Source organism: Capricornis sumatraensis, chromosome 6 (assembly GCF_032405125.1).
Source record: "Capricornis sumatraensis isolate serow.1 chromosome 6, serow.2, whole genome shotgun sequence".
NCBI classification, from domain to species: Eukaryota; Metazoa; Chordata; class Mammalia; order Artiodactyla; family Bovidae; genus Capricornis; species Capricornis sumatraensis.
The window spans coordinates 114263924-114289139 of NC_091074.1; the positions used below are offsets into that span (position 1 = coordinate 114263924).

The 25216-nt window shown below is 48.8% G+C and overlaps 1 protein-coding gene across 1 annotated transcript in view; it reads left to right on the top strand.

The window, feature by feature from the left end:
- PAPPA (pappalysin 1) overlaps positions 1-25216 on the top strand; it is a 254703-nt gene that overhangs the window by 24828 nt on the left and 204659 nt on the right. The window contains exon 2 of the mRNA XM_068974426.1: positions 8468-9530. Coding sequence (XP_068830527.1) covers positions 8468-9530 — 1063 coding nt within the window. The remainder of the gene's footprint in view (positions 1-8467; positions 9531-25216) is intronic.

Genomic DNA, 25216 nt, shown 5'->3' on the forward strand with positions numbered 1-25216 from the left:
ACCCCCTGGACTGCAGCACGCCAGGCCTCCCTGTCCATCACCAACTCCCGGAGCTTCCTCAAACTCATGTCCATCGAGTCGGTGATGCCATCCAACCATCGCCAGCGCCCATGTGCCAAGTCTGGATACGCTTATTATCTCTTTAGTTCCCCCTCCAACCAGCAGAGGTAGATCGCATCATCCCCATTTTACAGATGAGAAGACTGATTCTAAGAGAGAGATGCTCTGACTCTCCATGCGTCACACTCGTGCACGGCAGAGCCAGGACCTGAACGCATGCTTGCTGGTCTCTAGAACTCTGACCGTGCTATATTCACAGAGCCTGCTTTCATGTGAGTGAAGGAGGCAGCCTGGAGAGCCACAGTCTAGAGGGAAACACGGATGCACCTTGAGCCCCTAAAAGCACTTTGCCATCCCCAGTGTGTTATGTAAGTCTGTGTATTAATACAGAAAATGGATTTTTAGGAACCCTTAGACATACTCTTGTTCACCTTGCCTTACATCCAAATGGCCTTAAACAGTTTACAAGGAAATATGCATCCATTTATCTCCTTTCTCTCCCTCTCAAAAGAAAAAAAAAAAGACCTGTGAAGTATACAGAATGAGACTGTTTAATCCCTGGAATACAAATGGGAAAACAGCCTCAGAGAGTTGAATGAGCTCATCCAAGGTCACAAGGCTAGTGTAAAAAAAAAGAAGAAGTGAGTGGACCGATAATATCAGGGACTTTTTGGGCGATGGTTCCCAGCAGGGAAGAAGGCCACAGGCAGGGAGCAGACACAGGCGCTGCCATGGATGCTGGTCACGCTGCTCTGCCTAGACCTGATCTTGACCTTGTGAATTGCCCCAAAGGGTCACTCTTGATATCCCAGCCTCTCACACCCAGAGGGAGAGACAGCCAGAACTCAGCAGAGTGTGGAGAAGCCTCTAGCCAAGTGTGATTTCCTCCAAGCCTTCTCCTTCCACTGAGCCTAAGCGCCATCCTTTGAGCCAAGGTACGCCGGCCTGGAGGAATGGGGATGCTGAAGTCCCTCGGGCACCTGCCTGGTGCTGCTGAGTCCTCCAGGGTCACCCTGGTGGTTCTCCCCCACCACTGAACCAAGTGCAGGGGCCATGGGTATACTTAACCCGAATCTGTCTGTTTTAATCACCCTCCTCTAGACAGATAAAAGCTTTCCATAGGATTGCTCTCTCAAGCATTTCTCTGTGGCTTTGATACCAGCCATTAAACCATGGAAGGGAAAACAAAACAAACAAAAAAAAGGACCAGCTTCAACTTTTAGCTTTTAATTTTTTTTTAGCCTCCTGAAAGAAACCAGATTGTTGACCTAAATTCCCCCTTTCATCCCCACATCCTCTCACCTCTGCTCGTATTCCCCTGGCTGAGGTTCCACAGCTAGTGGACATCCTGAAGTTGGAGGGCCTGAAATGGCCTTCTTTTCCCTCCTCCCCACTCCTCCATGACCTTATATTCCCTTCAGTAGGAACTGAGGCAGGGACGTCTGAAAGACCTGAGATCTCAGAGTTACAGAGGGTCTCAGGTGGAAGGGACCTCTGTGGCCGTGTGATACAACCCTCCTATTTCATAGGGGAGGATTTGAGGATGCCCTTGCTGGGGAGACTGCCCACCCATTGACATATAGCAGCAAAGTGGCAGAGCTGGGGCACAAGAACCTTGACCGTGGGCTAAGAGATTTTTTCCCCCTGAAGGAGAGCATCCCAGAAGACAGCTCTGGCTTTAGAGTTAGCCCAAGTGGGATTCTCCCACTCTCTAGCTGAGATCCTTGGAGAGAAGCCAATTAGCTTCTCTGCACCTGTTCCTTCTCTGTCAAGGAAGATCAGTCAAGCCCACTTCACTGGGTTCTTATGAGCATGGAAGGGGATGTCTGTGCTTAGCCAAGAGACTACTACATTGCCCGTTATTATTATTATTACAGTTTTCCCTTGGTATCCCCAGTGCATTTGTTCCCAGACCCACCGTAGTTACCAAAAGCTGTGGGATGCTCAAGTCCCTTGTACACAATGGCATAGAACTTGCGTCTGGTCGACACACATCCTCCTGTGTACATCAGCGCTAGGCTACTTAAAATGTCTTATGCAATGTAAGTACCAGCGCATGTCAAGGTCCTCCTAGCGGAGGTCTGGCTCAGCTGTAGGGGAACTGAACTTGAAATCAGGAGTCTTGAATTCCACTCCTTCCTCCCAGTTAGTGGTGTGTGACCTTGGGCAGATTGACCTCACCCCTCTGAGGCTCAGTTTTCTCATCTGTAAACAGCGCCTGTTATACAAGGTTGCTTGTGAGGGTCATAGGAGACATCTTGGCCCAGAAGCAGCTAGGCACATGCTCAGTGCACAGCAGGGGCTCTAGCTGGAGTGCAAGAAGCAGCTCTTTCCTGGGAGGAGCATTTCCTGTGAGGCGACCACACCAGCCATTTTTATATCCTCACAGTACTTGCCCTGCCCACAGTAGGAGTTAAGCTGAGACAATTAGTTGTAACCAAGAAGGATACTGAATTGAGTACAAAGCAGCAAATGATTTTAGAGAAACTTCAGGGGGAGAGCTTAAAAAAAACTTGTTGAATGGCAGTATTATAGTTTGCTAGAATTACCACAAACACAGCACCATGACTTACTGGCTTAAACAACAGAGATCTATTTTGTCACAGCCCTAGAGACTAGCAGTCTGGGATCAAAGGGTCTGCAGGGTTGGACTTTCCGAGTCCTCTGCCCTTGGCCTGTACAGGGCACCTTTTCCATCCCATGTCTTCATGTTGTCTTCCCCTTGTATCTGAATCTCTTCCTCTTAGGACAACCATTATATTGGATTAGGGCCCAACGCAATAACCTCATTGTAGCTTAATTATCTCCTTAAAGACCTATCTCTAGATAAATTCACATTCTGAGGGATGAGGGGCTCACCTTCCACCTAGGAGTTTTTTGAGGGGAAGACGTTTCCGCCCATGCAGATGGAATGGAAGATGGGAGGCAGCCAAGAGCAGGACAGCAGCCTTGAAGGAAAGCTGAAGAACACTGCAATATAGAGCTGGTGCAATGGAGCAAAGCTGAGTCAGAAGCCCATAGGCAAGGAGGCTAGTAACGGAGGTTCAGATGCTGAAGGACAAAGCAGGGAGGCACCCCAAACTCCAGATAGGCAGCCAGGCCTGGGCAGGTCTCTGGTCCCAGTAAAGCGAGGCAAGGCAGGCAGAACCAACGAAAAGCTGATTGTAAAGAGCCACTGATTCTTAGTCCAGAATTGAGCACCAGGCAGAAGAATGACACGGAAAGCAGCCTTTTTGCAGTTCAATTCCACTTGCTTGTGTTGGTGCTGTTGAACTTGCAGAAATGTTTCTGGAGGGGGTGGGGCATGTCTTCAGATAGCCCAGGATAATGTGTGTGCCACTTGGCGCTTGGTGCAGTAATGTGATTAAGAAGTGGGGTCTGGGACTCGTATGGACATGGATTCTAAGCTGTGTTGCTTTGGACAAGCTGCTAACCTTTCTGAGCCTCTGTTTTCTCTGCAGAATGGGCTGCACTGGTAGTTTTGTTGTGAAGACCAAGTGAGAGAATTCATGTAAAGCGCATGGCGCTTAGTACGCTCTAAACAATGTGATTATATTAATCATATGCTGGTGCTCTTATAAGGAACAGAGTGATAGAGAAGTGTCCCCCTCCTTCCCTTCTCTTGCCTACCTTGTTTGCTCCCTCCCTTCCTTTATTTTATAATTTTAATGATAGACTCTATGCAGCACCTGCAAGGTGCCAGATACTGTGTTGGATGTTGGGTGTTTAGAAATGAACCAGAGAGAGATATACTCAGGAAGCAGAATGCGTAATTACCAAACAGATGTCTTTTAGGATAGGGAAGAGCATGATCAATGTGTGGGAGGAAGACCCATCTACACCTGGGCTGGAGTGGCGTGGTCACACCACACTGCCCTGGCACGGTGACAATGCAGGGATCCTGAGAGTGATCCTGACTCCAAAGCCTGGACAACTCACCCCAGGTGGCCTGGGCAGAGGTTTTGGGAAACTCCCTGCAAGTCCTTCTGCGTTTGAACTTGCCCCATTGTGCATGCCCTCTACCTCTGGAGTGAATTGAGACCAGAAAAAAAAAAAAAAAAAACAGAGAGAGAGAGAGACAATAAAAATAAATAAACATCAAGCTTCTGCTGGGCTGTGCAGCCCTTTCACAGCAAATCTGTCTGCCAGAAGATAGGGACACATTAGAGAGACTAGGGTTCAAGCGTCTGATGCTGGTCATGAGACCCAGGGCAGCCTCCTTCCTGGGCCTCTACTTCCTCATCTATGCAGGTGCCCCGGACGGTCATTGGCTGGTGAATGAATGGGCTCTGGCACTTTCATTGCCTGCTTCCACCTGCTTGCAGCTTTGAGGCAGGCTTATGCTAATTAGGCTTAGATGGTGTGCAGGATTGCCTGTGGCCATTCCATGAGGATGTGTCCCCCGGGATCAACCTCTAGTACCACCCAGATGGTACTGACATTCAGACTGACTCTTACTGTTTCTTTCACTCTGTCTCTGTCTTCCTGGAGAACCGCGGGGAAGGATGAGGTGGAGGGGTACTGGCATTCACCCATGTCCTCCAGAGAACACTGTTCCATGTCTGGTATGGAGACATGCAAAGGACATGTCCTCTAAGCACACAAGAACTGGCAATGACGTGAGGCATCCGATTCAAATCAACATGCATTTTTGAAGCATCTCCTCCTTACAAGGAACCATTCTCACAGGGAACAAAAGAGCTCTTAAACTGTAGCAGGGAGATCGTTTACTCCCAACTCCTCCTTTCTCAGAAAAGGGAAATAAGGCCTGGCAGCCAAAGGGGCAGGGTGACTTGTCCCCGGCAAGGTCATGCAGCAGACCGGGAGCCCAGACCTCTGGTCCCAGGTCTCCAGTTCCAGGCTGGTGAAACAGCGGTGTCTCCCATCCAGCCCTCTGAAATGTGACTGCTGTTGATTACTTCATTTTTGCCCAGAAATAAATCCCATTCACCACTACACCCCATCCCCCCCCATCCCTATTGAAATTCAGTGATTTCCTTTCACCACTAGCACCCCAGGTAAATATTTCCCTCTGAACTTTTGAAGCCACTGTTTCAAGGTTCTCGTTTCCCTTACTGTGTTTCCTCTTGGTTCCACTGAAACCCTCCCTTTGCCCTTCCTCTCTGCCTCCTGGGGCTAAGCTGCCTCTTGGTCCTCCGCTCCGTGTCGCAGAGTCAAGCCTTTCTCATTGATTCCCTCTTTTCTCTCAATTGCAAACAGAGGTGGCCGAAGCCCGTGTACCCCAGTCCCAGGAAGGTCCTGAACTGAGGGCACCCTACAGATGTGTACACATTTTACCTTGCTACCCCGGCCAGCCACCTTCCAAAGGCAACAGCAAAGCCAGGCCTGAGAGCCCCTGGCCAAATAAAAACCTGCAGAGAGAGAGAGAAAGGATCCTGTTTCAGATGTGAATTTTCTTATTAGAAGAATTTTCTGTTTGGGGGGTGTGGGGGGGTGTTAGCCAGAAGAGGAAGAGAAGGTGAGCAGAGAGGTGGGATGTGGTGAGGGCAGGGATGGGGGGGTTAAGGGCAGGGGGGCGGGGGGTGAAGTCCAAAAGCCTGTTCTCTCATACTTCCCGTAGCTAGCAGTGAAAGACATAGGGGAGCTCATTCCAAATGTGGAGTCAGAGCTTTGGCCTTGGAGAGGTCAGTGGGGAGGTGGCTTTTAACATGCAAGTCTTATAACAGTAGCAAAGCCAAGGAGCGGGGAGGGGGTATGGGTTATGATTTCTGAGTAGAGTCTGCCAGTAAATTTGAGGAGGACTTGTGCTTTTTTGAGCCCTCATCCTACCAGCTCTTGATACATCAGTCACATTGTCTTTAGGATACCCATTCTCCCTGGTGTTGCTGTATTTTGTTCTTTATCCTTTCCCCCATTTCATCTTTGACATCACTCTGAGATTCTCTAGCATTTTAACAATGTAGTCCCATCTGGACAGCCACGGTGTGCCAAGGATGGTATAGCCACTATGTCTTTTAAGCATGACAACATATGTAAAGAGAGATAGAGAGGAGGGGATTGAGATCCACAGAGGTGAAGCGATTTGCCCCGGATGTACGGCCAATAACTGTTGTCATCGGAATTACCCTGAGTCCAAAGGTCCTGCTCTTTGTATCCGGCCAAGAACACACTCTGTCTTCTGATTCTCTCTGTCCTTTATCCAGGGAGTCATAGATTAGTCCCTCTGATTCTATTTCACCTTTTCTCTCCTCCCACGCTGTTCAGAATCATCCATGTGCGCATTTGGGGGACACTTGCTGAGTGCCTGCTGTGTACACCCCATAGTGCAAGATGCTGGACAGGGTAGAGATGACCCAGACAGAGTCATCATTCTCAAAAAGGGTCATGTCTAGGGGAGATTCCAAAACTGGAGAGTAAATGTACAGTTTCCTAAAAGTACAAAGAATTCAGGGGAGAGAGTGATTATTCCTCACAGGACCATTAGGGAAAGCTTCCTGGGAGAGGTGGTTTCTGTTTTAGCCATTGGGAAACCTGGGGTCACAGAAAATCCCCCGTAGACCAGGCATATGAGGGAAACCTCATTCATTCCCCTCCTTTGCTGGGGAGAGGACCAAGACCCACCAATACATGGTGTTTCTTCAAGGCCTGAGAGCAGGTTGATACTGTAGGAGACCCTGGCCATCACTTGAAAGTTGGTAGAACAGGGAATGCTGATAGGGGAGATGGAGGTGGACTTGGAAGCTTGGCCAAAACTACCATCCATGTCAGCTGCTCCCAGATTTACACAAAATCGAAGGCCCCAGTACCCACAGAGAAGCACAAACTGTGTGGGCTTTCTCTATTGATTTTGCTAGACACTCTCTGTGCTCATTTGATGAGTGCTAATGGCAGAGGTACAAAGTTATGGTGACCGCAACAATTCTCCAGCTGAAAGTAGGGACTGTCCTCCTAAATGAGCATCTTTTATTCTTTCTCCTATCCCTGCTCTCTCCTCGCACCTAACCTCATACATCATCGAACGCTTAGAATACATTCTTAATTAGAAAGTCCTCTTCCCCATCCAACTGCTTGCCTGTGCCAAGGACACTGGGTGTATTCCACAAAAGCTGGGAACAGGAGTTGATGAGAGTAAAGAGACTTAGATCCAGAGAGAATCTACTTAGTGACTTCCTGGGGTTTCCAGGCTAAGTCTAGAGATGTCTAGCTTGGAACTTTCCCAAAGAGTCAACTGAAATTTGGGACAACCCAGGCAGGTGTTTTCATGCAGATGGACCCTTGGTGACACTGATGGGGTAGAGGGAGGTAAAGTTAGTGCCTAGGACGGTGATCCTAGGGTCTGATGGATCTAGGATCTAGTTACCAGCCAGTTGACCTTAAGCTTCCCTCTCTTTACCTCCTTCAATTCCTGTTTCCACCTCTGTTAACTTAATATCATCACCTTGAGGGTGCTACATGGGTTAAGAGAATTAATGCATGTGCAGACCTTAACACAATGCCTCACTTGTGACAGAGGCTTGGTTTTACTTAATGATGGAGTCCCCAACATCTGTTTATGCTAAGAGGATGCCTTTTACTTTTTAAAATATTAGCATTGATGTTAGAGAAAAGCAGGGTTGAACTGAGTGTCAGGAAATTTGTCAGTGACTGTGTAACCTAACAAATACCTTCCATTTCCTGAGTCTCAACTCCCTTAACTTTCGAGTGAAGGAGTTGGAATTGGTAATGTTTAAAAACCTTTCCAGCTCAGATAGTAAGTATGCCTGCCTTTCTTTGGGGGTGAATGTCAGAGCTAGTCAGGACTACTGTCACGATAGAAGCTTTGCAGCCCATGACCATCACTTGTCCAGGCAACTTTCCTGGCACTTCACCACTGCTGATCATTGATGAGTGCTGGTGGCTGACACACTCCTAGTTATGGTGACTATAGTTGGCGCTGTTGAAATGAGCACCTTTTATGGATCATTTTCTCCCTTTGATTCTTCTCTTACCTCTTCCTCTCACCATGTATGTCATTCTACACTTAAAAGACACTTTTAATTAAGAAGTCCTCTTCCCCATCCAAAGGTTTTGCAAAATCAAAGATTTTCAGATTTTAATTATTAGTAGTATTACTGTTGTTTCCTTTGGCTCAAGTATGTATTCTGCAAACAAATGTCATTTTTTGTGTGCCCCATACTCAGAACCAATCAAAGTGAAACCGCATGGGTTAAAGTTGTGGTCAGAACCTCCCAAAGCCACCTCATCCATGTTACCCATTCCTGTAGCCCTCACCTTGCCCTCGGGCTGGTCCCAGAGGCTCAGTTAGTCACTGCCAGGAGGCCACTGAGCGCAGTTTGTGAACTTCTTCTTCTAGGACATCCTGATAGGAATTTTATCAGAAAGAAAGAACTGTCCCCTCCTTCCTCCACCCTTTATTTATTCATCTTTTTCTTTTGGGGCTACATAGGGCTCTATGACAAATGTTCTTATGCCTCACGTGACCGAGGATGGGTCGTGGGCATTCACACCGTCAGTGACCAAGGCAACAGAGACCCACGCTACTTTTTCTCCTTGAAGACAGACCGGGCCCGGCAAGTGACCACCATCAATGCCCACCGCAGCTACCTCCCAGGCCAGTGGGTATACCTGGCTGCCACCTACGACGGGCGGCTGATGAAGCTCTACATGAACGGTGCCCAGGTGGCCACCTCCGGGGAGCAGGTGGGCGGGATCTTCAGCCCCCTGACTCAGAAGTGTAAAGTCCTCATGCTGGGAGGCAGCGCCCTGAACCACAACTACCGGGGCTACGTGGAGCGCTTCAGCCTGTGGAAGGTGGCCAGGACGCAGCGCGAGATCCTGCTGGACATGGGGACCCGCAGCCCCCAGGGCCCTCTACCTCAGCTCCTCCTGCAGGAGAACTGGGACAATGTGAAGCGGGCCTGGTCCCCCATGAAGGACGGCAGCAGCCCCCGCGTGGAGGTCAGCGGCGCCCATGGCTCCCTGCTGGACACCAGCCTGGAGCCGCCGCTGTGCGGGCAGACGCTGTGCGACAGCCCCGAGGTCATTGCCAACTACAACCGGCTGCCGCGGCTCCGCCAGCCCAAGGTGGTGCGCTACCGCGTGGTCAACCTCCACGACGACGGCCGGGAGAACCCCACGGTGAGCCGACAGCAGATCGACTTCCAGCACCAGCAGCTGGCCGAGGCCTTCAAGCACTATAACATCTCCTGGGAGCTCGAGGTCCTGGAGGTGAGCAACTCCTCCCTGCGCCGCCGCCTCATCCTGGCCAACTGCGACATCAGCAAGATCGGCGACGAGAACTGCGACCCCGAGTGCAACCACACGCTGACCGGCCACGACGGCGGGGACTGCCGACACCTGCGCCACCCCGCCTTCGCCAAGAAGCAGCAGAACGGGGTGTGCGACATGGACTGCAACTACGAGCGCTTCAACTTCGACGGCGGGGAGTGCTGTGACCCCAATATCACCGACGTCACCAAGACCTGTTTCGAGCCGGACAATCTGCACAGGTAAGGGAGTCGAGCTCCTCCCCTTTCTGCCCAGGGGTGTGGCTCCTAACGCCCAGTGGGGTTGCGGGAATTTCCCAGTTCACAAGGCAGACTGGACCAAGTAATCACAGGACTGCAGGCAAGGTTGGGCTTCCCAGGTGGCTCTGTGGTAAAGAATCCGCCTGCCAATGCAGGAGAGGCAGGTTGGATCCCTGGGTCAGGAAGACCCCCTGGAGAAGAAAATGACACCCCACTGCAGTACTCTTGCCTAGAAAATCCTGTGGACAGAGGAGCCTGGCAGCCTGCAGTCCATGGGGCAGCAAGGAGTCCGATACAACTTAGTGACTAAACAAATATGCAGGGTGAGTCCATTACCAGAACATTTCTGCGTCGCCTCCTATGGGCTCAGAGGAAGCTCTCAAGATCCTGTCTTCTCAAAGGGCTCAGAGTCTAAAACTGGACGACCGGGGCTGAGTGCTAACAGCCGCAGTTATAAAGCACTCTGCCGTCCAGTGCAGTGGTCATTAGCCACATGTGACTGGTTTTAAATTAGTGAAGATGAAATGCAGTTTAAAATCCAGTTCTTCCATCACACTAGCCACGTTTTCAGAATTCAGTAGCCACCTGGGGCTGGTGGCTACCATACTGGACACAGTCATGTGACCGCTTCTGTGCTAGCAGAAGGGTCTGTGGGGCAGTTCTGGTGGAGCTGGGATGGGCTGGGGTCAGACAGACTTCATGCTTTCTCAGTCACTATGTCATGTCTGAATCTGTGGGACCCTGTGGACTGTAGCCTGCCAGGCTTCTCTGTCCGTGGGATTTTCCAGGCAAGAATCCTGGGTTCAGGTCTCTTCCCTTACTTTGTGACCTCTTACAAGCTGTGCCCTCATCTGTACAATGGGAATGACAGTGGCACCTACTTTGTGAAGTTGCTTGGAGGATCAAATGAGGGCAGGCAAAGCAAGTCTCTTCTAGGGGCAAGCAGGTGACTACCTCTCAATAAGTGCCTCTGCTGTTTCTTGAACAATGAAAGGCAGCATGTAGCATGCATAGGAGGTCAAAGGGGAACAGCTGACTTGCAGCTTGAACATTTTAGGGAAAGCTTAGGTACGGTTTGGACATCAGAGATTGAGTAGATTGAGTTGAGGGAGAAGGAGGGTACTCAAGGCAGAGGAGCTTCACATATTGCTGAGAAGAGGGTGGAAAGGGTGGAGGGCAGATTTTCTGTCTAATGCCTGACTTACCCTCTGCCTTGTACTACAACTATGACCAGCAGCCCCCCAAAACACCCAGAGGTGGACCATAGGTGATCGCCATTTGATGTGGGACCCAGGGGGACTAGTTTTAAGTCAGAGAGACCGTCTACATCCACTTTCCTGACTTCCCAGATTCACGCTGAGCTTTTCCATTCTCTCCAGCTCACAGAACCCTGGCCTTGCTGATGGCTTGATTGGTTGGCTCATTTGCCAACCTCTGTGGGTTTTCTGCTGACTCTTCTCTTTATGTCTCTCTCACAAGAGCAAGGGCCTCCCATGCACTGACAAAATACCTATGTGCAGAGGAATGACAATGCTGGCAAGAGAATGTCATGCCTGGCCCCAAGCCAGAGAGCACGTCAGCTCAGCCGTCTGGCACCAGTCGGGCCCCTGGACTCTCACCTTGGCTCAGAGATGGGAGCAGCCCATGTAGGAAAAGCCTTGGTGTGTGGCAGGTTCCTTCCAGGTCACAATGCACTTTCATCTCTGCTCTAGTTAGGCTTTGATGGCATTTGACGAGAATGACTGAACAGAGTTAGCATTTTGTATTTAACTGATAGGGCCTTAGAGAGTGAAATGACTCAACCAAGGTCCCAGGTCAGGAAAGACATTTGGCTAAATCACAAATGCAGGACTTCTGAGATGAATGTGATGTATGCTCTCCTGAGCCAGACCCCAGGAGTTCCTGGGGTGCCCAGGGAGAGTGGGCATGGGAGGATTGATGAAGTGCCAGGAATATTGGAAGCCATTTATCTGTTTGTCCATTTACCCATTCATTCACTCATGCAACAAATGTTTGTTCAGCACCTTCCCAGTGCCAGGCAGGTAAGCACCCTTATCCCTACTTTGCGGAAGGAAATCCAGGCTTCAGAGGAAGGAAGGGACTGACCCCCAGTCACTCAGCTAAGGCATAGAGAGCTTACATTTGAGTCTTGCTCTGTTGACTCCAAAGTTCCCATGGAAGGGAGGTATTTTGAAATCCAAGGAGCAGTGAGAGGCAGAGTCAAAAAGCAGGAGTGACTGGCGAGGTGGCTTTCGTAAAGCCTTTGGGAGAAAACTGCTGAGTATGATTGGGTCAGGATCAAGGGCAGCTGACCTCTGTGGTTGGGGTGCTGGGGCCGTGGGGCCTGAGGTTCCAGAGAGCTGACCATCAGCAGACCGGGCCAGCAGGTGCCAGCGGCCTCCTCTTTTCTAAGTCACAGGACCGCATGTCCAGAATATCCGTGGGCAGCCATTTGGCAGCGCTGTGACCACTCACACCAGGGCCTGTGTGGTTGCTGGCTAGAAAGTGCTGTGCCCCAGGGAGCCCCACCAGGGATGTTTTACCTCCTGATGAAGCTGGAGGGGCACAGCATTCTGGCTGAATCAGCTCTCCTGTGTGCAGAGAGAAACCTGTGGAAGTTTGCAGAGAAAATACTTGCTTCGTGACTTTAAAAACAAAAGGAGGGAGGGAAGCGGGGAGGAAGAAATGAATGAAAAAGGAAAGAAAGAGGAAAGAAAGGGAGAGAGGGAGCTAGGAAAGAAGGATGACACCTGTAGTGGAAAATTACAGTGACGTCGTCTTGATTTTTAACGAAGAGGTAAACTTGCTTTATACACAAGGTATGCTCCGCATCGCCTGCCTGCTTCCCAACCTCCCTTTCTCTCACTGGGTAAAAACAGTAAAGATAATATTTCAATTACTACTTCTCAGTCTATGGTAGAGAACCAGTTTTGTTTCCTCTACGTTGCCAACCGATTCTTTTGTAACATACAACAAAAATGAACTGCTGTGAATGACGTATCCCCAGGAATGGTGAAGCAGTGTCAGAGTTCCCTAGAAGTTTCTAAATGCTGGCTCTCCGCTTCTATACTCATTGTGCCATAGACTAATGAGAAGTGGTTGGTGCACAGCTTACTTAGAGTGGCACCGAGTAAAATTCATCATCCTGACAGCTTATGTAGCAGTTCCTTCGAGCAAAATAAGATCCAGCAGCGATACAGCAGTGCAGACTCCATCAGAGAATTACCATTTCTTCTAACACATTCGAAGTCATTCTTTACCTACTAATCCTTGGGGCCCCTTAGTCCATGTTCTCAGGAGTTCATATGTTACGAAGAACTTCCAGTCCTAGCAGAAGGCTACAGAAGACATCGAAACGATGTCAGATGTCAGACCTAGAAACAGCCTCAGAGATCAGTGGGTCCAAAGCCTGCTTCCCCCATAGAGGGAAGCTGAGGCCGAAGCTCACACAGTCCATTCGTGGTCAGAGTGAGGTTAAAGATCCTCTAGGTTTCTGAGGCCGGGTCATCTGCTGTGATGCAGCTTCTCAGGACTGTGCTGACGTTCTTGCCTTTCACAGATACCTGCTCCCCTACTCTCTGACCTTGCTCTCTTCTTCTGAGCAGTTGGGGTCGTGAAATGCTGAGATGAGGGAGTTTGGAAGAGAATCAGATAAGGACTTTGGGTGTCCATGAGCCACTGCAGAACCATTAGAGCTAGCTTGGCCATGGGTTTTCCTTGTGAAGAGGCCAGGATAAGGTCACCTGAATGAGGATATGCACGAAGAAGGGGGCTGGGGAGTGGCTGCGGATGAGTGAACAGAACACTGAGGTGTCCACCAAGAGGAAGCAGCCTCAGCAGCGGGTCGGGGGAGGGGTGGGGTGAGGAAGGGCTTGTGGAATAAGGAGTCACTCAGTGTGGCTGGGGTCCGGAGCATAAGCAGAAAGGGGTTCAGTTTATCTTGTGGAAAACTCTAGCCTGCCTCTCTCCCTTCCTTTACTTCTTCAGGCCCTCCTTACTCTCTCGCTTCCCTCCCTCCTTCCTTCCTATTTTGCCTTCTTTTCTCTTTAAACGTTGAATTGCTGCCTTTGTGTCAGCCCTGTCCCTGCCCTTTTGGAGCTCACCATCCAGTGGATAATCCTGGCTTCCCTGACGGCTCAGACGGTAAAGTGTCTGCCTGCAATGTGGGAGACCTGGGTTCCATCTCTGGGTCAGAAGATCCCCTGGAGAAGGAAATGACAACCCACTCCAGTATTCTTGCCTAGAAAATCCCGTGGATGGAGGAGCCTGGCGGGCTACAGTCCATGGGGTTGCAAAGAGTCGGACAGCTTCACTTTCTTTCTTTCTCTTATCCAGTGGATAAGAGAGATGAGCAAACAAGGCATCGCGATCCCTGGTGTGAAAGAAGGACACCCCCCCCCGGTCTCAGCCAAGAGGGGCTGTCTTGGAGGGGAAGTGCAGGTCTTTTTATTGGACTGGTCAGTTATAAAAAGACATTCCAGTGACTTGGTCGCGGAGACAAGCCAGGTAGGCAGGACTTCATTTGCAGCCATTAGAAATGTGTGCAAACAGGTTAGAATGTACTTGGTGCATCTTTTTATAAATGAAATGAGAAACCTGGCTGTTACTAGAAATCCCCAGTGTCAGGAAATCCAGGGGCAGTTGACCCTTTGGGCTGGGCACACTTCATGGTGAGAGGGTGTTGCAACACGTCCACCAGGCTCCTGGTGGACCCTCTAGCTGCGCGCTCTGGCATCTTTAGGTGAGCTGCACTTGAACATCTCTTCCTGTGGAGTAGGACAGATAGATACAAGGAGACCTCCCGGACGATGGCTCCCAGGGAAACCTTCTCTTTGTCTTCTCTGCATTATTATTTTTAATGTAACAAGGGCATTCCCCAGGGGCCATGCTTTGTTTGTTTGGCCCCGAGTGGGTGTTGCTGGAATCTTTGGAAAGGGCTGGAATAAGCCTCGAGGCAGAGTCTACATGACCCCTCTGCTAGTGTCTGTCATCCTCCTCGGTCTCCTGCCCCTTATCTGAGGCCAGTAGATGGTTTGCCTTCTAATGAGACCTTTTATTGCGTTTTTTTTTTTTTTTTTACTTCTTTTCTAGAATGATCTCCCAGAGCATGCAGTTTCTTCTCTTCGTTCCCTGCATGTCTAACACAGTTGCATGGAATCAGGGACTCTCTGAGCTGCAGTGAGTGGTGGAGCGGTCCAGCCCCCGTGCCCATAGATGGGGAGCGGCGAGCTCCCTAAAGGGGCAGTGCTGACCCAGGCCTCACAGAGAGAGGGGGCCAAGCAGAGCACAAGTCCTGGGGTCTCATTTCTCTCTCCTGAGGCATTTCAGTGCCCCCCATTGCCTTGATGTCTTAGCAACTGGCAACTTGGAAGCACTCTGTTCAGGAAGGCTGTGTTCTTATTCATCATCCATATTTTGGTGAGAGACTTTGATATCCAAGGGACTGTGAGAAATGCCCTAGGGATCGAAGATATGATCCATGTCCTCAAGGTATCTATATGCTGTGGTTTAATGACATTTTGTTACAGTCATTCAAGAGATGGCAGGAGAGCAGATGATTCACTTCCAAATGAACCAGACAGATGATAAGACTTGAATGAGCTCTGAGAAGAGGCAGATTCATGGCAGTCAGGAGCAATCAGGAAAAGTTTTCTGGCAGAGAAGGTATACAAACAGGCTTCCAGCATTTGTAGGGGCTGGAGTGGAAGAAAAGAGCAAGGTAGGAGCAGAGAGATGGAGGTGGGCAGGTGTGGGGAGGGTATAAGAAACAGGTGGGGAAGATGCTTGAGGCTTCATGCCGGTAGATGCTCTCTCTTGATCATCAGGTTACGAACCTCCCACAACCCAACTTAGAAAGAATGAAAGAGGAATTCAGGGGAAACAGATTCGAGCCCTGACGTGGCAGCTTCTTAGCTATGCAAGTCTCTCAATCCCCTCGGGCTTCCGTTTCCACATCTGTCCAAAGGGAAAAATAGCAATAATGGTATTTGACCGCCAGGATCACACAACTGCCTCGAGGGTCACACAAAATAACATCTCAGAAAGAGTTCTGGGAAGAGTTAACCAGCACGCAGATGAAAGAAGGCATTGTTGTTTTTTTCTGTAACTTTGTTCATTCTTTTCCAGTAATCATGTAAGAGAAATTGCTTGGAATTTTATAATCAGAATATCGGAGTTTATTTAACGTGACTAACATTCATTAAAGCAATAACAGCAGTCAAGCCTGGTGGAATGGAGAAATGAGGGGTGTTGGAGACTGACCAGGGCTTGGGTCTTGGTTCCTCATCTGCCTTGGCCCATCTTGCAATAACAGTGACTTGGATTCCCAACGGTCACAGTTGGGTGTGGCATGTCATGAAATTTAAATGAAGCCATGGTGTGTGAAGCACCTGGGCCAGTGCCTGGCACATAGTAGGTGCTGGGAGGCTCCCCTCCCTGCCCCCAGGTCCTCGTCTGCCTTGGCCCATCTTGCAATAACAGTGACTTGGATTCCCAACGGTCACAGTTGGGTGTGGCATGTCATGAAATTTAAATGAAGCCATGGTGTGTGAAGCACCTGGGCCAGTGCCTGGCACATAGTAGGTGCCGGGAGGCTCCCCTCCCTGCCCCCAGGCACACGTGGGCTCCTCTTCTACCAGCTTTGTCTTATGGAGACTGGCTGAAACTGCAGTGCACACACTGAGGCCATTTGTTCAGATTACTTCCATTCTTAAAATACTTTTTTTTTTTTTTTGAGGACTGACCACAGAATTGGTTTTTTAAATGAAGACCACATAACTTCTCTCAACTTCACTGAGCTCACACACTAGTTTACTTTGAAAACAGCCCAGATGTCTATGTTAGAGAATACATCTCTGCAACAGGGAACGATCCCCTCAGTGTTGAGGGGGGTCATAGTGGGTGGGTCACTGATTCAGCTGAAGCTCCGAGATTTCTCGACCGTGTCCGGCCCACGTGTATGCCTGAGTGTAGATATGCAAACGCCCCATCCAGGCCCCCTGGTCCACGTGGTCTGGTGTCCTCTGATTCAGTCTGAGATTTCCTCATGATTTTCTTCTGAACAAAGCCCGCCTTGACTCACAGGTTCCGTCTGTGACCCATGAACACCCGTGACTTTGTTCTTTGAGAGCAGACTAGAGGGGTGATAGAGAGCAGGAGAAGGATTGCTTGTGGCCCCTGAAGGTGTGATTAATAAGATGCTCAAGATATTGCGGAAGAGTGAGGGATCAGGCAGTCCAGAAAATAAATAAGAACACAAGTTTCAGAGACAGAGGGGATGTGAATCAAGCCACTTACTATTTCTGTGACCTTGAACTAGTCTTTTCCATAATCAGAGACTCAGTTTTCTCCTCTGTAAAACCAGGAATGAAAGTAACATTGGGTGGTTTTAGAGGATGTCACGAAAGTAGACCTGTTCAACCCTTTCAAACAGCACCTGGGACTTAGTGACCTCTCAAAGTAACAATGGTTGTTTGAAGATTTTCTGTCTCTGGGAAACCTTCTGACCTCTGACATGCACATCCCCAAATTCCTAGCCTCTCTCAGATCCTGAGCCCCCTTGCTAGAACCTCCGGGCTGGACTGGGAGTTGGATGTGACCTGTTCACTCCGTACTGCCAAGGGCTCTTGGATTTTGACACCTGTCGATTCTGTTTTTAAAAGATTTCCTTTACTCCCAAAGCCCGGCATGTACGAAGTGCTAATATATTCATTTTCCCAAGAGTTAGGCAGCAGGTCACATAGAGTGTATGCATTCCCACCAAAAAACACAGGCCTGTCGGGGTCCCAGGATCCTACCAAGAAATTCACCTGTGAGCATCCTAGGGAGGGGGCAGGGAGCCAGGCTCTCAGGACCCACTGGGCAGGATAGGGTGGAGCTGGTCTTCTGCCTGCGCCTGGGGATCTGGCCACAGCACACCCACCTGAGCGTGTACGGGTGAAGGTTGGGCCCTTTCCTCTGAGACACACCTGGGAGGCCCCAGCAGGAGGGGGCTGCCCCTTCTCTCACCCTTTCCTAGACGTATGTTTCCACCCGCAGTGCCCTGGACAGACAAATGGAGCGCGCGGTGCCCTTTTGAGGGCCTCAGTGGGAGGCGGCTGGGTTTTCTGCACCCTGTGCCTGGCTCGGTCAGCACTCTCATTCTCCTTCCTCCATCCGCTGGTGACACTGAGCACTTATGACGGCCTCAGCGCTCAGTCAGACGCCCTTCCAGGTTAGGAGACAGAGCGGCTGGACTGTGAGGAAGGGCTGGACAGACACCGGTACAGTTTGTTTCCGTGAAACACGTTTCCCTCTAGTGATTTCAGCCCAGCTTGTACCTGCCTGCTTGCAGCTGGCCAGTTTTCCACCTCCTGAGAGGGAACCCCCCGCCCCCCACCTCCACTCTCACCTTCTGCAGACACAAAAGCACTGTGTGGACAGCAGCATGTAGGTCACGGGTTTGTCTGTAGGCATTAAAGAGGCTCCCGTCTCTTCATATTTATGGAGGGGTGTTTGCTTTTTCTCCATCCCTCTCTGCTTCTCTTTCTCCCTCTTTCCCAGAGTCTGTGTGGTTTTGTGGGTCTGGTGATGATGGGTGGAAGGTGAGGGGGTTTGTGTCCTCCGTTCCAAGCTTCTAATGTTCACTGATTCCAGCCTTTTGGGAGCTCAGCCAGCCAGCCACAGCTCTCAGACTTGAGCTTGGCGTCTCGCTACTGACCTGTGTTGATGGCCACCGAGGGCAGTGGTGACTGTCACTCCACAAGCCTGGAGTGTCTTAGAATCTTCCAGAGTGGGGGGAAGGCAGACATGAGGGAGTTTGCCTGTGGATGCCAGAGCATGTGGAAGGAACTGACTAGATCCTTCCAAGTAACTTCAAAGCCAGAACGGAATAAGTCGCTTCTCTGACTTCAAATTCTGCCTCTGTGAAATGGGAGGACTGGGACAGACGAGCTCTGAGAACTGTTGCCTGCTCAGGCATTATAGTCTAGGCTTGTGGGGACTGGGGCTAGAGGAGAAAAAAAAAAAAAAGGAAGGGGAGAGGTGCTGACTATTGAAAAGTACACACACATTGACACTGGGGACATTCAGGGAAATGAGAGACAGTCCCTACCTTCAAAGTGTCTGCCAGGCCCCATGTCTAATTGAGCACGACACGTAGAGAGCAGCGATGAGGGAACAGTTATACTCTGTGACAAGTTGAAAAAAAAACCCTCCCACTTTCACCCCGGTCCTGGCAGAAGCCTCAAGAAAGAGCTCCACCTTGGGCACTCTGCACCTCCGCTCTTCTCTTTTCCCTCAGGCCCCGAACGAGGCATCCTCTTTCCAAAAATCAATTTGAATTTAATTCTACTTTCGACAGCCTGACATAGAGTGTCATACTTTCCAGCATTATTTCCCCATGTTTGAACCCTGACTTTCACATGACCCTTGGAGAGCTGTCTCTTTTTTTAATCCCTCAAGAGACCCAAGTTTGTGGAAGTTACTAACTAGGCTTGTGCAGGATCACACAGGGACGGTATGGGTCTCTGTGAGATGACACTCATCTCCTAGAATGACTGGGTAGTTCTTACTTTAAATGTGTCTATGATTTGCCTAAGGTTAGGTGATCTGTCTCTTGTATTGTTGGAAGAGGGGTTTGCTATGACCAACGTGTTCTCTTGGCAAAAAATCTCAGTTAGCCTTTGCCCTGCTTCATTTTGTACTCCGGGGTCAAACTTGCCTGTTACTCCAGGTATCTCTTGACTTTCTCCTTTTGCATTCCACTCCCCTATGATGGAAAGGACATCTTTTTTGCTGTTGTTCTAGAAGGTCTTGTAGGTCTTCATAGAACCATTCAGCTTCAGCTGATACTGGGAAAGATTAAGGGCAGGAGGAGAAGGGGGCAACAGAGGATGAGATAGTTGGATGGCCTCACTGACTCAATCAATGGACATGGGTTTGAGCAAACTCCAGGATATGGTGAAGGACAGGGAAGCCTGGCGTGCTGCAGTCCATGGGGTCACAGAGAGTCGGACACGACTGAGTGACTGAACGACAACAAGGTGATGTGTATGGGCCCAGACTAACACCCAGAAGCGGCCATATTGACTCACATTGAAGATAATGTTTAATTCTTGCTCAGATCTTCCCAGCTATAAATCTGTGGGGTCAATCTTCACATCACTTAAATTTTAAATGGTTACAAATTAGAGTGAAACAACAGTCTAGTGAGATTGCTACCTGTCCTTAGAATTCTGTGGCTTGCAACACAGAGGTGATTTGTCTTTATTTAACTGAACATCAAGTGTAAGACCAACCACAGGGCTGTCGGCAAGCTGTGTATACCCTTCTCAGTGTGGTCAGTTGTATTATTTATCAATTGTGGTTTTGATCCTCTAAGAAGAAAGTGAGGGGTGGAGAGAGAGAGCTGAGGGCCCTGGAACTGTGCGTTACTGTTATGAGAGCAATGCTTCGACGTGCAGTCTCCATATGACTGTCCTCCTACTTTTGAACACGCCATCACAGTTCAGCTGTTGGTCTTCCTTACAGTTCAGGGGATTCTTCAAGTTTCATGATTTCCCTGAAAATCAGTAAACTCGGAGTCCCTGGGGCTATCAAAGCAGAGACGGTAGAACCCCAGGAGAAGATGCTAGGAGAGTGATGGTTCGTTCATGTGTGTGTGAGGTGATGGGGGGCTTGGGGGAGGCATGTCTGCTATGTGCAAGCCCTGTGTGAGGTGCTGGGGTTACAATGAGCATTTCACAAGATAGGTGTGATTCTGCCCTCAAGGAATTTCCTGTGGGTAAATAAGTAGCTAGTTGGAGAAGCACTGCTGAGTCCAAGGTGCTGAGGGAAGCAAGGGTGGGTACCTGACTCATCAGGGGTCAGAGTCGCTTCTAGGCTGGGTCTGGGAGGATGGGGCACATTAACCAAGTGAGTGGAGCTGAGCTTGCCAGGAACCAGGTGTCTGACACTCTGCCTTCTGCTCCACAAGTCTCTAGAAGCCTTTTTCAGGGTGAGAAATGAAAAAAAAAGGAGCTGAGTAGTTCTTGATAAAAGGTATTCCTTTTAAATCACTGTCCTTAATTCTGAGATTATTTTGTTCCTTCCATTAGAGTCTTACATCAGTCCCCAGTATTTTATGATGGGGGACAGCATGTATGGGAGTTCCACCTTTTGAGCTGTACTTATTTGTCAGAATGAGAGATTGCTACTTTCACACCAGTTTTAAGATGATCCAGAGATCTGAGAGCCTGTCCATTGGTCCTCCCTGCCTCTCTGAATCAGCACCCTCCTCTCCTCCTGTCCTCCTCCTCAGGATTCTCAATCCCACCCGTCTCCTGGTTTCATTAGGATCCTATTCTGCAGGCCCGTGATTTTCCTGGGGGTGGACCTTGACCTTCCACGTGACGTGACAGCCCCAGAAAAACAGAGCTGGTGGACCTAGAGTTGAGGGCAGCAATGCAGGATGGGATTGGGCGGCTGATATATAGAATCTGCGACTCGTAAAAGAGCAGCGCTCCAGCAGACCTCATCAGAACCCGGACCCATCATTTCACCTGCTCTCACTCCTGACCCCACCAAACATCAAATGATCCTTGAGCGCAAATACCTCTCCTTAGACACGCTCACATCCACCCCGTTTCTGCAAGCCGCTGCCGATGCCTTTACTTTCATCCCTCTTCCAGTCCATCTTCCACATTCCTCCAGAAAGCTCTTTGGAAAACATGAACCAGATTGTTTTGTTCCCTTCCATAAAAGTCTGCCAGGGTCTGCTTAAAGCTTGCAGAACCTTGCCCATCCTCCACAGCCTGGTGTACAAGGCCCTTCCTGATGTGGCCATTGCTGACCCTGCCAGCTGCCTCTTGTGAAATCACTCCCATGGTCCCAGTTTTGAAACCAGAGGACTTGCTGTGTCCTCTTCTTCTTATGTGTTTCCAGGCGCCTTTTGCTCTGTCTCCCACACTTGGTCCAAGGTGTACTCTTCCTGTGAAAACCACAATGGTATCTCCCCCCCTGCCTTCACCTGGGTAAATGCCATCCCTCTGTGCTTCCATCACACTCAGCACTCACTCTGTCATAACACTTATCAGAGGCAAAGGTAAGAGACCAATGGTTAGAGTGTGTGGGATCCAGGAGACTAGCGATTGTGTTGTGTGACTTACATCCTGTGAGTGCAAAGGAGGGTCTTGGGAAAGTGGTGTCCCCACCACTGAACCCTGGTTTCTTCCCCTGCAAGTCTGGGAATACTCATACTTCACACATAAGGTTTTTGTAAAGCTTCAAAGAGACAGTTTAAAAAAGGACTTAAGCAGTGCCAGTGTGTATAATAGTAAACTCCCCAAAATGGTAGGTTTTATTAGTATTATCACATCATGTTGTGATCATCCGATAATTTGTCCTGCTTCGTTCATAAAACTGCTAGCTCTTTGGTAGAGAAGTGTTTCTCATTCATATTTTATGCCCAACTTCTAGCTTAAAGTATAGTGTATGATATAATCTCAATAAGCATTGGCAAATGAAAGAGAAAAAAAAATGAATCATATGCAGGGAGAAAGGAAGTTAAGCAGGAAAGAATGAAAGCAGGCAGACCGGAAGGGAGGGAGGCTAAAGGATAGATAATGAAAGAATGACTCATTCAATAAAAGAATTTTAAAAATGATCACTTTTCAATTGATCTTTGATTACTGCCGTTGCATTTTTCTTAGATTGTATGTCAAGCTTCCATATAAGAGTTATCTTTGAAACCAATTATTCAGGATTCTGAGAATTGAAATCAACTCTTCAAGTGTTTTCTCTTTACCTCTTCTCACACACAAGAGGGGCAGATTTAGGCATTTCTGACAATGAAACTGAGAAGGAGAATAAAGTCCAGATCATTAGGCCCCTTGGGGTAAAAGTACAACATCCAGGTTTTAGAACTGGTCACAGTTTGGAGAAAGCTTGTTATTTGGAACAAGGATATGGATGCAATAAACATTCTGAGGTTTATCTTGTTTTAATGACTTGCATTGAGTGGCTTTGATCTTTATATTTGATAATCACTTTCAAATGGTCTGGTGTGTTCTGAAAGTGGAGGAGTGCCTTATGGACTTGAGATCTTCCATGGGAATGACAGGCTGCAATCAGAATTTGGAAATGGGCAGTGTTATAGGACTTTTTCTGTGAGTTGTAGAAATGGGGCAGCTGCCTATGAGGAAGATAAACACATAGGTCCAGTGATGGAACCAGGGTACACTGATGGAAAGGAGACACGATAAACACTGGGATCCAAGACCAGTTTCTTCTAGATCCATAGTGATGGTGGTGGTGTAATTAATAAGTCCTGCCCAGTTCTTGAGATCCCGTGGACTATAGCCTGCCAGGCTCCTCTGTTCATGGGATTTCCCAGGCAAGAATACTGGAGTGGGTTCCTTCTCCAGTGGATCTTCCTGACCCAGGGATTGAACCCATGGCTCCTGCCTTGTAGGCAGTCTCCTGCATGGCAGGCAGACGCTTTACCACTGAGCTACCAGGGAAGCCCGTAGCTCCATGAGCGAGTTAAATAAAATTGCGCATCTTAGGGCCTTTTCATGAGTAGAGCAGTCTTTTAGGGACTTTCTTGTGTATTACCCCTTTGGATTTTTATATTCTCATTTCTAGGTTGAATTTTAAAATCCCCATTTTACAGATAGGGAAATTGAGGTTCAGAGAGATTGAGTGCCTTCTCCAAGGTCACAGGGTCACTTGCTAGAAGAGGGAGGATTTGAACCCTATTCTATCTCTGTCTTAAAATATGGCTTTTTTTTTTTTTTTTAAAGAAAAATAAGGCCAGGGATGACAGTAGTTAGGAAGGTCTTGGTGTATAATGCCAGAAGAAAATAGTGAACACAAAAAGAAACTAGTGACTGCGTATGTATGACTTTGACACACGTATATCCCACGGTCATATGATTGCATGAAGAACCGATTTAAGTCCTGAACATTTCTATCTAGAAATCCATCCGAGAACATTTAATCATGTAATTAACAGAGTTTTACTGTGTAAGACTGTGCTCTACATGGGCTTCAGAAGAATAAGAATCTAAGGTATTCTATTTAAATGTTGTTGCTGTGGTTCAGTCGCTAAGTTGTGTCCGATTCTTTGTGACCCCATGAACTACAAGATGCCAGTCTTCCCTGTCCTTCACTAGCTCCCAGAGTTTGCTCAAATTGTGTCCATTGAGTGGGTAAACATTATGCTGTCATATTTAAGGAAGTTTCACTTTAAAAAAAAAAAAAAGATGAGTTTTTCTGTAGCACTCTGCTGTGGTTCCCCTTACTTTGAAAGAGCCTCTAGCTTGGAAATAGCCTGTTCTCAGCCAGGAGCAGCTCAGACAAACCCTCTTCAAATGGACAGTATTTACAGGTGGGCAGCACCATTCCCGTAACCTGCCTGTGCCCATCAAGGGCCCAGGGAGCAGGACTTTGGCTTGGCAGTCCTCAAAGAGCTCAGCCATCACTTCTGCGGTGGGGAGTCCATTTGCTCTGAGTGGTAATAGAGACACAGTCTTGACCTGAGCTCACTGTACCTTGCCTCTCACCATCTTGAAAATGGGGAAGCTAGTGCCATACGGTCTAGAGTTGGAAAAACTCGATGCTTTCATTGGAGGGATTGCTGTTGTTGTTGTTGTGCATTTTGAACGCAGTTCCCTTTTGCTTCCCATTCAATAAAACAGGCCCTGACAGCCCTCTCACTGAGATTATTACCGAGTTGTACCATCTCAGGCCAGTGCGTTTAGGAAATATGTTGTTGGCACTCACGAGCGAGTGAGATGCTTAAAGAAAATATTCTAATGACAGTTGAGTTGAGAGGGCTTTGATCTCCCTCCAGGACTGCTCTCAGGGCTTTGAAATGTAGTTCTGGCAGAAGGGGAGAAGCCATGAGAACGCCTTGGCCGGGCCCTGTCCTGAAACTGACAGTCCAGGGGACCCACAGCCCTCACAGGGGGAGCCAGGTACAAGGGCTGCGCAGGAAGAAAAGAGACACCCAGACACCTCTCTTGACAGGCAGTCGGGAGAGGCTCTGAGTGAGAAGGGACTTTCCAGCTTAGCCCAGCATTTCCCAAGCTCGGTTGGTTGTGCTGTTATTTCATTTTTGGCAAGGGCAGCGGTGGGGTGGGGGAGAAAGGATTATGGTCAAATGTGTTTGGGAATACTTCATACGCTCTGTCTTACTCCCATTCTGTATATTAAAGGCTCTGAAAATTCTTGCAATTAAAAAAATATATGTATTGAAGCTTGTTTCACAGAGCATGTCCTAAAGCCATCTGACTTGGAAACTCTTTTTTCCTTTAAATATGCCTCTTCTTCTTGTGGAGTTAGCCTCCCATAGACCTCGATTTGGAAAATGCTAGTAGTTCACAAGCTCACTGAATAGATGGGGACTCAGAGCTGCAACCTAGGCAGCTGAGCATAGTGGGAATGGGCTTGAAATCCAGGCAATCAGGTTCTGCACAGGGGTGTGCAGCTGAAATGGAGAGTGGATGCTACAATCCTCCCCACGCTTAACTCTCCACACCGTGCCCCCTTGCAAGGAACTATGCCCCTCCCGCCTCGAAGGGAGAGGTAACTTTATTTGTTGGTACAAAAGTGCTGTCGTACGTGGGCTAGTGACTAGAGGCCTTCCACTCCTTACTTGATTGGGCAAGTCACTTCACTTCGCTGACTCCTGGACTTCCTCATCGTGT